At 43.8% G+C, this 14,747-nt stretch overlaps 1 protein-coding gene across 8 annotated transcripts in view; it reads left to right on the forward strand.

Annotated features, from left to right (window-relative positions):
- The window catches only part of ABCC8 (ATP-binding cassette, sub-family C (CFTR/MRP), member 8), an 83,545-nt gene that overhangs the window by 19,210 nt on the left and 49,588 nt on the right, over positions 1–14,747 (forward strand). For 5 of the 8 annotated variants that reach the window (XM_012725558.1, XM_012725563.1, XM_012725562.1 and 2 more), the window contains exons 1-4: positions 1,212–1,449; positions 2,297–2,485; positions 9,619–9,783; positions 13,058–13,213. In XM_012725558.1, coding sequence (XP_012581012.1) covers positions 1,324–1,449; positions 2,297–2,485; positions 9,619–9,783; positions 13,058–13,213 — 636 coding nt within the window. In that variant the 5' untranslated portion in view covers positions 1,212–1,323. Of the gene's footprint in view, positions 1–1,211; positions 1,450–2,296; positions 2,486–9,618; positions 9,784–13,057; positions 13,214–14,747 lie in introns of those variants that run through there. The other 3 variants (XM_012725564.1, XM_012725565.1, XM_012725560.1) reach the window with 2 other exon arrangements.

The raw sequence follows: 14,747 nt of genomic DNA on the forward strand, positions 1-14,747 counted from the left end.
CTTCACTTCTCCCTGCCCTTCTTCCCATTTCTCAGAATGTGCCTCCTGTCTTCCACTCCTCCCCTGCCCTCTCCTCGCCAGGTAACCCAAATTAACATTAGTGTGTATCCTTCAATTCTTGATCTTTATTACTGGAATGCCATATACTTGTAAATATTCATTCTTTTTTCCTCAGCTCATACACACATAAAAGTGTTGTCTCTCAGTACTTGATAAAAATGGAATCATACTAAAAACAGTTTTCTGAATCTTGCTTTTTCTGCACCCAACAGATATGAGACTCCCTGCAAGTCTGATAGGACTAATTTAGTTTTCTTACTGACTATCTGATATTCCATCATGTAGATGAGTCATAGTTAATTCAGACATTACCCTCTGCATGGGTATTCACATTGTTGCCAAGTTTTTGCCTTCATAGATATTGTGTTAAACACGCTGATACACTGCTACTTGTATTTCTGTGGGACACAGTCCAAGAAGTAGAGTTGTTGGTTCAAAGGATTTGTGTATTTTAAATTTTAATTGTGTTGGAAATCATCTTCAGGAAAGACTTTAGTGTATCACAGTGAATAGGAAAACCCTTCCCCTTCCTCTAACCAGTGATGAAGGTAGAACCATTTCTAATTTGAGCCAGCCTGATGAATGTGAAGTGCTGTCTTAATTTGCATTTCTCCGACTCCTTTGCTTTTAGTTGGTGGTTTGGAGGGTACAGATTCCACCTACATTCCTGTCTCAATTGATCCTCACAGCACCCCTATGATGCAAATGTCACCCTCTTGTTCGGATGAGGAGACATTTTAGATGACACTTGTCCAAAGACACCTTGCTAGTAATCAGAAGAGGCAGAATTCAAACCCAGATCTGCATGATTCCATGGTGTACAAATCCATCATGAAATATGGTGGTGTTCTCAGATTCATGGAATGCACACTATAAAAGGTTTCTGCTTTTCTCCAACCCAGCTTACCCAATCCAGTCCAGCAAGGAGTTTCAGAATAGACCTCAATGAAGAGTTTCAAGTTAGGAGACCTTGGGATTAGAACCAATATGTAGGGGGAGGGAGACCCTTATCCTGGGAATAGGAAAAGAAGACCCCATCTGTTAGAAGTGAAAGGTGCAAAGTTGTAACCTCAGACTTTAGCTGGGGCAAAGTGGAAAATTATAAAAATTGCACTTACCTATCCTTAGTGTTCCATGTACCCACAGAGATATATCTTCTTCAAGACACCAAAGGAGGTGAAGCCCCCCGAGGATCTGCAGGACCTGGGGGTACGCTTCCTTCAGCCCTTTGTGAACCTGCTGTCCAAAGGCACCTACTGGTGGATGAATGCCTTCATCAAGACTGCCCACAAGAAGCCCATTGATCTCCGAGCCATTGGAAAGCTGCCTATTGCCATGAGGGCCCTCACCAACTACCGGCTGCTCTGTGAGGCCTTCGACGCCCAGGCGGTCAGTGGGGGCAGAGCCACGCCATCCATTCCCCACCCTCCGGGTTAGGCTCACAGACGGGGATCTTGGAAGGTTTTAGTTGAAACCCCAGTGGCATTGGTGGGGAAAGGGAAGCCCAGTAAGGGGAAGAGGCTTGCCCATAGTCACACCAGGGAAATGTCCAAGACTAAAGAGTCATAGGACAGTCGTAGCTGGAATAACACATATGTTTAGGTCATCTGATCTAATAGATTCATATACAGATGGGGAAACTGAGAGCCCCCTGGGGTTCCCTGTGGCCTCTGTTTTTCCTTCTGGAGCTCAATGACAATAAAGTTGGGAATTTTTGTGCATTTTAGAGCTTGGATTTTAGTGGCTTGTTCCTTATAATTCTGTGACTAGGCAGGGGTCTCCCCATAGCACTGAGAAGGAAACTGAGGCCCCAAGAAAGGTTATGTTCTGCCCAGAGCTGGCCCTCCACTGGTAGGTGGCCGAGCGGGTCTCCCAATTCTCAATCCAATGCTCCTTTGTTTTGCCTCCGCCCTAGCAGAGGGAAAGGGTTGGGACAGGGTGGGGAGACTGGGACAGATGCAGTGGCAGGTGGTCAGGAGAGATTGTAAGGAATACCACTCTCAGTTCTCAGTACAGTGCTGTGCTCATGGCCAGCTAAGGCACTGACATCTGATCTCATTTCTCACCATGTGGCCTATGCTGGCATTGATAGGCCCATCCAACCATGCGCCTGTGGTTCTGTAATTTCTTCCTGGAGCTTACCTCCTTGCAGGAGTCAGGGACTTCCTGGGAAACCAGACCCTGCCATGGATGGGCCGTTGGCCATTCTGACCTGGCTGTGGGTCTTTCTGGGCAGCAGAAGGATGCACAGGGCACACAGGGTGCCCGGGCCATCTGGCGGGCACTCTGCCATGCCTTCGGGAGACGCCTAGTCCTCAGCAGCACTTTTCGCATCTTGGCTGACCTGCTGGGCTTTGCTGGGCCGCTATGCATCTTCGGGATCGTGGATCACCTTGGCAAGGAGAACCATGTCTTCCAGCCAAAGGTAGGCCCACCCAGCAATAAAACAGGACTCCCGTTGGAAGATTTGCACTTGTGCATGAGAATGGGCGAGAGGCTGACGTGAATGTGCTGTGGTTGTGATGGGCAGCTCCTCCCACATGCACAGAGCCCCACTATCCCCTCCAGAAAATGCTCTGCATCCAGCCAACTGAAAAACCAGGTGGCCAGTGGTGACCCAGGGAGATTTATGGTGTTTGCTCTCCTAACTGCACCACTGTCACCGCCATGCCGCTGCTGGTTGTCTGGTCATCCAGAAAGTTGTGGGAAGCACATCTGTTACTTGGTGTCAGGAGCTTCTGTGATTTGTTGACTGCATTGGCTTTTTTAAAAAAAGATTTATTTATTGATGTATACAGACCAGAGTGCAGGGGCGATGAGAAGATTCACCAGGGTCAGAGTGGGGAGCAAAACAGGCCGACTGACAATGTACACTGCTGAGGGGAGCAGCAGGCGGGTCAGGAGAGGTCTGCTGCACCATGTGGGTCACCTCCAAGGTGGGGATCGAACTCATGCGGAAGTGGCTTTAGCTTCTTAGTGCTGTGCTTTAACCCGCTGCGCCACCAGGGAGGGCCCTGCATTGGCTTTTAATTCTTGTCATCTTACTAGACTCTAACGTTGCAGAGATTTTTCTTCTTCAGTACTGAATGTCCATTGCACTTGAGGTTCTGCAGGGGCATCTTGAGGCCAGGGTTGGGGGTGAGGGCAGAGGGAAACTCCATGGTTGAGCACCATTCTCTCTCCAAATTTCACTCAGAGCTGGCTGGTTTTATTATATGTTGGACTTTCCAACATATAATAAAAGTTCTTTTAAAAAGGGGTTCCATTTCTTGACAATAATTAAAGCCTTAGACTAGATGACATCCAATGACCTTCCTAGTCCTAGAGATACTGCAAATGGAAATTCTGTGGACACAGAGACAGATCACCTTTCTGGGAGTTATTTACCCTGCTTGAGGCAATAGTGTCCATTGCAGGAGTGGATGTAGGCTATTTGTTGCTGTTTTTCATCTGTTTCTTTACTGCCACCTAGTTTTAGATGGTCACAAAATGGAAAACTTTTCACATCTGTCAATATGACTCAGAGCTTCATTTTCCCAACCAGAACATCACTATAACCTTTTCACAAGCAGATAGTCCCAAAATGATGCTGAGAATTACTAATTAGGTATCCTGATAATTTATGACAGTCCTTTGTGTAATGTTATTCATCTCATGGGTTCCAAAATTGCAGGTCTGGTTTAATCCCCAGGAGATTTATATTCATTTCCCCCCCCAGAGCTATAATTAATCAGCTGAGCACTTTCAGTCAATAATGGAACACCTTCCAAGTCTGTTTGGCTAATTCCTTCAGCAAATAAGGTTATTAAACCCTACTGTGCACCAGACTATAGGAATACAGAGTCAGTGGTTAGGGTAAAATTATTAATAATGTTAACAAACACTTATTGGTCACTTAATATATGCACAGTTGCATGTGGGCATTATCCTGCTATTACCTCATTTAATCCTTAAGCCAACCTCTTAGGGTAAGGTAGTTTTTTTTTGGTTTTTTTTTTTGTTTGTTTGTTTGGTAACACCATTATTGAGAGATACATGACATACCCTACCACTTACAAGGTGAGTGTTTTTATTTCCATTTTACAGATGAGGAACTCTAAGCTCAGAGAGGTTAAATAACTTCTCCTAGGATCAGTTAGTGACAGAGTCTGATTTTGAACTATCATTTTCTTGACATCATCACCCAAGAACTTACCACCATGATATTAAATTGACTATTTGTTTGATCAAGCCATCATCTCTGGGTCCAAGGATTGTGGAGTACAATGAAAGCAAAAGAAATATAATAACACCTGAAATACTATTAGGAGTTATTGGGAAGGTGGGTAATTCACTCAGCCAGTAGACAGCTTGACTTCATAGAGGAGAGAAGTGGGTTTCCTGGAACCACTGAGCATGAATGGACTAGGCAACGATTTCTTACTCCATTGAGAATACAAAGAACTATTTTTTCTTTTTTGCTTATTTAAACTTTAGCATTTTCTTAGGTCTTCTCTGACCTCTGAGCCTCTGAACTTTACTTGGCCCAAAATGAGAAAGGAAAGGACAGCTCTTCTGGTTTACAAGAGTCACTTTCGGTTTCAGTCTGACCAGAGGCCAGCCTGGAACATGGCATTGATCTTCCTGCAACATGGAGCCAGTTGTCCATATTAGGGGGAAATGACACAGGCCAGACCTCTTATCATCTTGTCCACACAGTCTTCTTCCTGTGTTTTCCAAAACTTTTATGGAATTCTCCTAAGGAGAGAGGTCTAAGGCAGGATATGCCAAAGAGGTGATGAGAACAGCACTTACCCTTACAGAGTTTAGTTCATCTGAACACTGGCTTTGCCGTCTCTCTTCTCAGCACTTCTCTTCCGATCCTGGAATTTACTGTCTTCTCATTGGAATGCTCTTATCCCAGTGACTTGTCAGCAAATAAATCCCTGAGACAGATGGCCCTGCCTCAGTGGCAGCAGGTCTTATCAGATTTAATATTTGTTCCCTACAACCCAGATACAATCAGCAAATTACAGACATAGAAGCGAGAGTTGAATGTAAATATAGCCTCCAGTGTCAGCAACAAAGATTCCTCAGTCATTCAGTTGCTTAGGGCACGGCTTAATTCTCATGTGGTCTTCTGGGTCCAGAAAAATGGGGAAAGGGGTCATTTATTGAGGTCATTTGGTTTTATCCCCCTGCATCCCGGCAGCGTTAGCCCAGAGAGACGAGTGCTATTCTGGTCTTCATGAGCCTACGGAGAAGGAAGGTCTCTAGCTCAGTGAGAAAGTCCTTTCCATTCAGCCTGAATTCATCCTATTGTGGTCTGCACAGCCAGGCACCCACTGTTTACTTCTTTATCAGTGGCATGTCCTCCCTTCCTTTCCTAGAACACTCACAGTTGGCAAGATTTATTCCTCCCTTAGCATCCGCAAGAACAAACATTTCTTATTTCTTCTTTAATTACTGGACGTGTCATGGCCTGTTAGGTCCTTGACACTTTTGCCCCCAGCTCCCTGCCACTCCCGAGGGATAGCTGAGATCTAGCTGGGCACTACCCATGATCTATCTCCTTCCTGCCCCATCTCTTGCCCAGCCCCCACTCACAATCTGTCACCTGCCATGGATGTCACAGATCTGGCTGGAGGTGAGGAAAGTGGATTCATCAAGAGCTGCAGGCATCTGAAAGCTGCCAGCACTTCTCGAGGCCGTCAGCTGAGCAGAGAAAGAAAAAACAGTCTGGTTCTGAGCTAAGAGCCAAAACTTCAATCAACCTCTAAACCTCAGTGGGGAAGTGAGTGTAGTTTTGTGCTTGTTTCTGAATGAGTTTTCCTGGGAACTATTTATGATTCTGTGTGTGTGTCTTTCTGTTTATCTTGCATCTCTTGGCAGGACAAGTGTCTCTTGGCTTTCTTCCATAGATGTCTGTGTCCCCATTTGGATCCATGTATTTGTGGTTACCGTTAGGGTGACTGTGAGCTTATACACATTTCTGTGACTTTGTGACGTCAGTGTGTGTGTTGATGATACCCATCTCTGGCCTAGCCTGCCTCCCTTCACCTTGCTAATTCCTTCTCAGCCACCTTGCTAGCCTCTTCAAAGACTCAGTGGAAATGTCACCCCCTCCAAGAAGCCTTCCTCAAGTTGAATTACATGCCCCCTCTCTGTGCTCCTGTAGCATCCTGTTTGCATCTTCAAAGTACCTCTTCTCTCCTTCTCAGACCTTAAGAGCCTGGGATACCTAAAAGAGGAACCGCATTGTCTGGCCTCTGTGTTCCCAGCACCCAGTTCCATCCTGAACACTCGGGAGGTAGAGGAGAAATGATTCTTCAATGAATAATACAGAAATCACCGTACATGGCATACCTGTGCATATTATTTTTTTTTAACCTGCGTTGTTTCACTGAATTCTCATACCTCTCTGAAGCAGAAATCTTTAATGGCCTCACTTTACAGATGAGGAAACTAGGGCTCAGAGAGGTTGATAAACTTAGCTAAGGACATATGAATCAGCAGACGGGACACAAACTCAGCTAGGGCTAAGCCCAAAGTCCAGGTTCTGAAACACCGAGAGAGTGGTGTGAATGCACAGCAGGTATGCTGGTCCGTGAGCGATCAACAGTAGTTCACATCATTTTCACCTGAGGTCTTCCAGGGCGGGCAAATCCTGGGTTTGGCCCCCGCCAAGAAAAGAAAAAAAAGCCAAAAGAACCCTTGTAGCTCCAGAGCACAAGGGAAGGAGAACTCTGGCCAGGTAGGGGCAATGGGGGCCAGAGTTCTGTGACTGAGTCCAGGCTCAGCAGTGAACTCTTGTGCTCTTCAGCAGTCACTTACATGCAGCAGGGCTCAGCGGGCTCAGCTGCAAAATGAAGATTATGTCAGCATTCTATAGAAGGTAGATGCGGGGTGAAGATCATGTACATTGACTAATGTGAAAAATATTTATTGGGTCCTCCTGGGGAAACAAACACAATTTCTTCCCCGAGAGTTTGTGAAGATGTGAAGACTAGAGCATCTGATGATTTCTTTGGAAGGTAACGCTTTCACTTGCGTCCCACCAAATGTCAAGGTGTAGGTCCTTGACCTTTTCTTCCAGGCTTCAAGGTGCTGGGCAATGTCAGTACCTTACACCTATTTGAAGTTTCCCAGAGCCAGCCTTCCTTGCCTCTTGGCTCATCTGTGACTCTTATCTTAGTCAAAATTTGGCTATTCTGGACTCAGTCCCTCTTAGGCTGCCCTGTTGAAGAGAAATCAAGGAATAACCTTGTGACTTACGTGTAGGAAAATTTTCATTTTACCAAGTCATGAAGTTCTTGATCCAAGAAGTATCATTTCTGTTCCTAGGGGTGTGTGTTGTGGGGGAAGGAGTCAAGGCTTTGCCTTTAGAGCTATAGAGAATCTGTTGCTTAGTTTAAAATGTACAAATAGTGATGACTGCACTTAGCACCCACAACCTATGATTGTTGATTTTTCTAACCCTCATTCACCAGTGTATGTGTTTTCTGATCCTTGTGACAAAAAACATTCCATGCTGCTTGAATGTTTTCATGGTTGTCTATGTTCTTGGGTGAGTAATGTTCCCATAATTACAGTATGTATTACTTAATGATATTTTAGTCAGTATTGGCCCATATATAAGACCTTATATCTAAATAGGTAGTAAGCTCTCCCATCTCTATTAGAACATCATTACCCTCTGTGACATTTATATAAAGATGAAATCCCCTTGCAATGCATTTCTCTGAATAGTTCCCTACTGTAAAGCAATGCAGAATGATACCACAATAAACCTAGCAATTCCCTGTGGTTGAGCATTTACATGGATTTTTGTGCTCTACCACTGATATAATCCACAAATAGAACATTTTTGTATGTGCAGCTATTTTAAATTATTTCCTTTGGGATAAATTCCCATGATGTGTTTTATTACTATGAAGTAATGTACTTCATTCTTCAGAGTCAGGACTCTGTAGAAGATAGTAGGACAGACACACTCCAAGTCATGTTAAAAAGGACCAGAGTTTCCCAAGTGCAGGTGTCTTCAATTTTAACTCAGAACCAGCCAAGTGGACTTGTTCCAGTTGCCTACAAGTCACAAACCTGTAGCTGACAATTGGAGACTCCAGGTCACAAGGCTGAATGAAGCTTAGATAGTAAATCCAGGGTAGCGTTTTGGCATCAGAAATGCTCGTGTTCACCCTTACCAGATGGTTCAGCCACTCAGCGATGCTGAGGTTGCATTTCCACTTACCTATAGAACTCTGCTAGTTAATGGTCCTCTTCTCCTCAGGGTATTGTGAGGATGGAGTTCTGCACCTCAGAAAGATTGTGTCCTGCCCCCTACTTCCATAGAATGCCAGATCTCTTCCCCACAGCCTAATTTGAAGCTCCATTTTGCTGCTTCTGGCCCACACCAACCCATCCATGATTGTCCTGTCCTACTGCCCTTCTCTTGGACACGTTGACAAATGAGACAGAGTCAGGGGCTTCAGCCTGACCTTTTCTAGTATTCTGCATGTGGCCCATGATATGCTTGTGTCTGCTTCCTGTTGCCCCACAAGCAAGGGAAAAACAGTTGTAAACAGGACCAGCCCCACTGAGCAGCGAAGGCTGGTTTAGAGGGCTCTGATCCAAGAGGCAGGAATGTGCCACCACCGGGAACCTCTGTGACTATTTTTCACTCCAGGAAGAGGACTCTTCAAATCTCAGGCCTGATTCTGGCCACGGACATGCCCTCAGGCTTCTCATCTCTATTATCCCCACTCTTTACCCTGCACACCCTTTCAAATAGCTGCAGAATTCAAGGCCGAGTGAGAAAGGAAAGACTTCTTCGTGGAAATACTGATGCGGCTCTGCTGGGGAGCTGTGGACTTGATCAAGATCAGAGTTTTCCTGGGAACCGTGGATGCTGAAATTGGAAACAGTCATGCTGGATTCCCTGATATCTTTAGTAACAAAACCAAACATGGTTTTCCCCCCACTGTTTATCATCTGAGATCTTGCGGGAATTGCAACAGGAGAACTGCGTGCATTTCAAAGAAGGTCCCAGAAACCCATCATTCTGGGGAGACAGAACAGGGGCGGGGTTTGGTCTGAAATCTTTTCAATCTCTGAGGGCACATTTCTTGCCTGGTAGCATGACAGGGCCACATAGTTCACTGGTCTTATGTACCCAGAAATTACTACAAAGCCGACAGTGAGTGGGAGAAAGCCTTGGTTGATTCCGTTTTTATAGCAGAGAACACACATCTTGGAATTTGTTCTAGCAGTTCTGGTTTTGGCTGCTCAGTGATTTACTCTATTTATTCTTGTTCCATTCAGAGTGAGTTTCCCTGGGCCTGGTGGCCACAGTGCGAAGGATCATATTTATGGGCAAGAAGTTAGAACTGGCCATGCTGTGTTTCTCTAAGGTGTAGGCACCCCATCCTCTTGTTAGAAGAATGTTTACTTGGATATTTCCGTCTGGTTTTAAACTCATAAACAATTGCACTGTGCTTTGCAAGCATGATAATTGCCAATTGCAGGTACTAATCTTTTTGCTGGCACTGACAGCCACCTCTGAACTTCTCTTTCCAACAGACACAGTTTCTCGGGGTTTACTTTGTATCGTCCCAAGAGTTCCTAGCAAATGCCTACGTCTTAGCGGTGCTTCTGTTCCTTGCTCTCCTACTGCAAAGGACATTTCTGCAAGCATCCTACTATGTCGCCATTGAAACCGGAATTAACTTGAGAGGAGCAATACAGGTACTTGGCTGATTCTTCATTTCACAATAAGAACTGCATCCTTCCTCTTCAGGCAGCTCAAGAGTAATTCTGCTGGGAATGTGTTTGTTGCTCTTTAACAATATTCTGAAACCATGACTATTGACAAGGCAGGGTAGGGAGTAGAGAGTGCCTGGGCCTGGACTTGGTAATGCAGTGGCTCTAGCCCTGCTGCTGTCTAGGACTAGCTCTGAGATGTCAACTGCTTGGCCTTGGTTGGGACATCATTGATGGACCACAGCAGTCTTTGTGGATGAACGCTCATGCAGCTTCAGAATCCTCCAGATACTGTTCAGGTTTCTGCTGCCAGACAGTCTTCTCTGGGTGAAAATAAGAAAAAGAGTGTTTGACATATAAAGACTATATAGCCTCTGAGATCTACTTAAGATCTTAAGATCTACTTAATCATGGGTGGTATTAAGAGAGATTTGTCTGATTTGATAGGTCCTTTGGGTCTTGGCTTCCTTCTCAGCATCAGTTGAAAGGATGATTTAAAGTCAGGGAAGATGCAGGCCCCCTCTAGCAAAGGTGGTGAGGAGAGCTGTCCAAGCCTTCCCCATGTTTTCATTCAAATTTTGGTCCATTTGTTGGAATGGAGAGCCCAGAGTGAAAGTGGTTTCAATAGACATTCACACTTAAGACCATTATGGCAGCTCTACAGTCATCAGAGAGACCTTGTGTCCCAAGTGTTGCTCAGCCAACCTCATGTGATTTGTCCCCTGGTTTAAACGACTGTTGACATTGCTGCCAGTGTCGATTTAAACCAGCAAGAAGAAAGATGGAAGGACATGCTGCCTTCTTTTTTTTTTTTTTTTTAAAGATTTATTTATTTGTACATACAGAAGTGGGGTACAGGCCAGAGAACTCAGGGCGGTGAGAGGCTTCACCAGAGACAGAGTGGGGAGCAGAACAGGCAGATCGACGAAGTACACTACTGAGGGGAGCAGTGGGCGGGTCAGGAGAGGACTGCCACGCCATGTGGTCACCTCCGGGGCAGGCGGGGATCGACTCATGCGGAAGTGGCTTAAGCTTCTCAGTGCAGTGCTTTAACCCGCTGCGCCACCAGGGAGGGCCCCATGCTGCCTTCTTTTAAATCTGTAATGCAAAGTTGCACATACCCCCTCCCATGCCATGGTGAGAAATTGGCCACATGTCATACCTAAAAGGGTCGGAGTGTGGTCTTTCTTTTTGACAGTCATATAAGGCTTGCTAGAGATTCTTCTCGTGAAAAGGAAAGAATAGTCCTGGGAGATAGATAACAGCCTCTGTCATACCCAGTAATTCCCATGAAGTCAGTGAAATGCTAAGATCCCCAAACCACCTCTTTCTTCAGCATGTTCCTCAAACTTGTCAGTAATGCTGCTAAAAAGGGACTGCGAGAAGGGTATAGCTTCAGCTGTGGACAGTGAGGGTCCAGACTTGATGTAGTTCATGTGTCTGGGTGCCTCTAGACAGCTATACTTAACTACACTGCTCATTCCCAGTGGTTTTTTTGAGAAGAAAGGAAGGAGCCCAGGAAAACCCAAAACCCTCTAACAATCATAGTTGTTCAGACTTAGGAGAACCCACGTGATTGCTCAGCCTCAGCCCAGATCTCCACAGCACCATCACAAGCAACAATCAATTTTGTAGCTGGACAGTTTTATAATTAAATCTCCTTGTTACATCATAATTGCCTGCATTGACATATTTGCCTGTCATAAATTATGCTGACCTAATAGTTTCCAATTATGCGAAAAGAGCCAAATATATTTTAAATGTATTAACATGTAATTGTTTTTATCAAATCATCTGAATCTTTTGCATTAATATGAAAAAATAATTCATATGCCATGAAAAGGAAATGCTGGCATTAATTATGAAAACAAATTAGGAAAAAGCCCTTCCTGCCAGAGGACTTACAGAAAATTATAGTAAGGGTCTGGTTTCATGAGTTTGAGTCTAAGCACAGTTCTTGCTTGAAAACATTAATTAAGCAAAATTCCTGTACTATGTCTAATTTTTTACATACACCAGATGTCAGTCAGCTGTATATTTCTTGGTATCTTAGCCTTTGTTTAATGATGCTTTATTTGATAGATTACTCCTTACTCCCACTTCATTGAAATTAAATTTACTGATATTATTATTCTTTGAAGACTGACTTCATATAATCTAGGATGTGCATAGATTACAAAAAAGTCATTGTCATTATTTTAAACCTTACCCATGGGATATTAAAAACTTACCAAAAAGTGTAAAATAGGTTCATACTTTAAGCAAACGAAGAAAAGTCTGGATTTTTAAAAAGAAGGGTTGGGAGTTGCTTAAAACAGAAAGCACAATAAAATTTTATTTAAGAGTTAATATCAATAGAACAGGTAAGACAGAAATGCATTGAGCACAAAACCTGAAAACTGCCATCTTTCTGGAGAGCACATCACGCTATGTAAAGCTTGTAGGTTCAGTGTGTGTGTAGCCTCTCTGCCTCTGCTCTGAAGATACAGAGTGAGGCCAGAGGGTGGCTGGTTGGTATTGAGGCTGATGGACACTTAGAAGACTGTTCCAGGCTGGATCCTTGTTTTATTTTAAGGCTCAGTAAGACATGTTCAGCCCCAAAGAATGCCCACAGACATACATTAAAATGGCAGTCCTGTGTCATCATTTTTATGGCTACAAAATGTGTTCTCCACTAGCCTCTGGTAAATCAACAATACAACTGGACATGAAAATCTGCTTTTAAGATTTAAGATCTAATTGAGTCGTGTTCCCAAAGGAGAGGTCTTACTTGTAGAAAAGTAGCTAGCCTCACTGGACTTCTCCCTGAGGGCTGCCTCTCTGATTTGCTTGATCTATAATCAAAGCCCTTTCCCTCTCTGAGGGAATTTTGGTGTTTGTTTGTTTTTTTAATTATTTACTTATATATATATATATATATCATATATATATATATTTATACCATCGCTTATTTATTTATTTATTTTTTACAATGTTTGCTTTCTTTTCTCAGGTGTAGTCCCCATAGAACTCCCATCACCAACTTACCTGTGCACGGTCACCACAGTCCCTGTGCTCTTCTGCCCTCATTTCGATCCCTTTCCCCCCGCTTCCCCTGCAGAATGTCTTGATTCCTAGTTGTGCTTCTTTACAGAGCTGCTTTGGGTTCTATGAGGGAAATGACTGAGAAGCCCCTGGCACATTGTAGACACGTGGCATATGACATGGCGATTAGGACAATGATGGTGACAAATGTGAGTTTCTCTGCTCTCATTTCTAGACCAAGATATACAATAAAATTATGCATCTGTCCACCTCCAATCTATCCATGGGGGAAATGACCGCCGGGCAAATCTGTAATTTGGTTGCCATAGATACCAACCAGCTCATGTGGTTTTTCTTCTTGTGCCCAAACCTCTGGGCTATGCCAGTACAGGTAAGGGGTATGTGCTTTAGGGTGGGGGCCAAGGACACAAAACCAGAATCTGCTGGCATGTGACTAGGTGCTTACTATCTCCCATTCTGTGCTTGCCTGTACCTAACGCTCCCTTGGGGTCTCTGTGGGGTCTGCTCCTGCGTCCCTCGCTCTTCCATATTCTGTAGATGGGCTAGCCATCTTTCTTGATGATCAGAGAAGGCAATGTCATTAAGACTTTTAAAATGCAGATAACCTTTAAAAAGAGTAGAATAATCATATGTGGAGCACTGTTATGTTGTAGCAGTCTTTTTCAAAAAGATTTATTTATGCAAAGAAGAAATTTTAATTGCATTGAAGGGTGTGCATGAGGTATTTACAAAAAAAGTAAATTACAAAATATTACTTGCAGTGCAGTTAATACTCAGTTGGAATGTATATGTATACATCTGCACAGATTCGCACAGAAAAAAGAACTAGAAGGCTCTATGGTGTTATTACAAGGATATTTTCTTTATCCATTTCTAAATTCTCCAATAAGCATGTGCTATTTGTCAAATCAAAGATTTTTTTGAAAGCCAAACAACCTTTGTGTCTGGCTCTGAAAGGAAGCACATTCTCCTCTGGTAATAGTAGGAGGATTCTCAGCATGGTTCACCTGACTCCCCACCCCACCTGCTCCATCTCCCATCCAGATCTTTTTGACCATAAGTCTATGATTCCTGTCCAGGGTCTGAGAATGACTTAGCTCCCTCTGCTTCAGATTAGAGCAGAGCCTGGTATAAGTAGAAAGTGTCTGGACTTGGATGAGACAGGCAGACTCAAATACTTAACCTTTCTAAGCCTCAGTTTCCTTATCTTTGAAATGGGGGTGACCCCTATACTCTGGAGTTGCTATGGTGATACAATTAGGTCATGTCAGTCAAACACCCCACACAGAGTAGTCACTATTTTTTTTTTAAAGATTTATTTATGTTTCTACACAAGAACTAGGGTAGAGGCCAGAGGTGCAGGGGTTGAGAGGATTCACCAGAGACAGAGTGGGGAGAACAACAAGCAGATATACTAAAATACACTGCTGAGGGGAGCAGCAGGTGAGACAGGAGAGGTCTGCCATGCCATGTGGGTCACCTCCCTGACTGGGTGTGTGTTACAGTAGCTTCAGATAGCTTTATAATGCTGTGCCCTAACCCATTGTGCCACCAGGGAGGGCCCAAGAGTAGTCATTAATTATTAAACATCAGATCCTTCTAACTTGCACACTTTGGTGAGAATGAGAACTTTAATCAGTTCAGAATCCACTGCTTCTTGGGATGTGGATTTTATAAACCTTCACTTCAAGTGATTTTATTGAAAAGCTTATATATATTACTATGTACATATATATCTTATCTTATATGTGTGTGTGTGTGTGTGTGTATATATATATATATATATATATATATCTTATTGATCATGAAGTGTCATTTGGTTTTACATTTCTTAGTTCTTCAAAGATTGTGCCTTCAAAGAATAGCCCTCAAGAACCAGGGTTACCACCCAGAGTCGATACAAT

Source organism: Condylura cristata, unplaced genomic scaffold, assembly GCF_000260355.1.
Source record: "Condylura cristata isolate star-nosed mole 26May11 unplaced genomic scaffold, ConCri1.0 scaffold00015, whole genome shotgun sequence".
NCBI classification, from domain to species: Eukaryota; Metazoa; Chordata; class Mammalia; order Eulipotyphla; family Talpidae; genus Condylura; species Condylura cristata.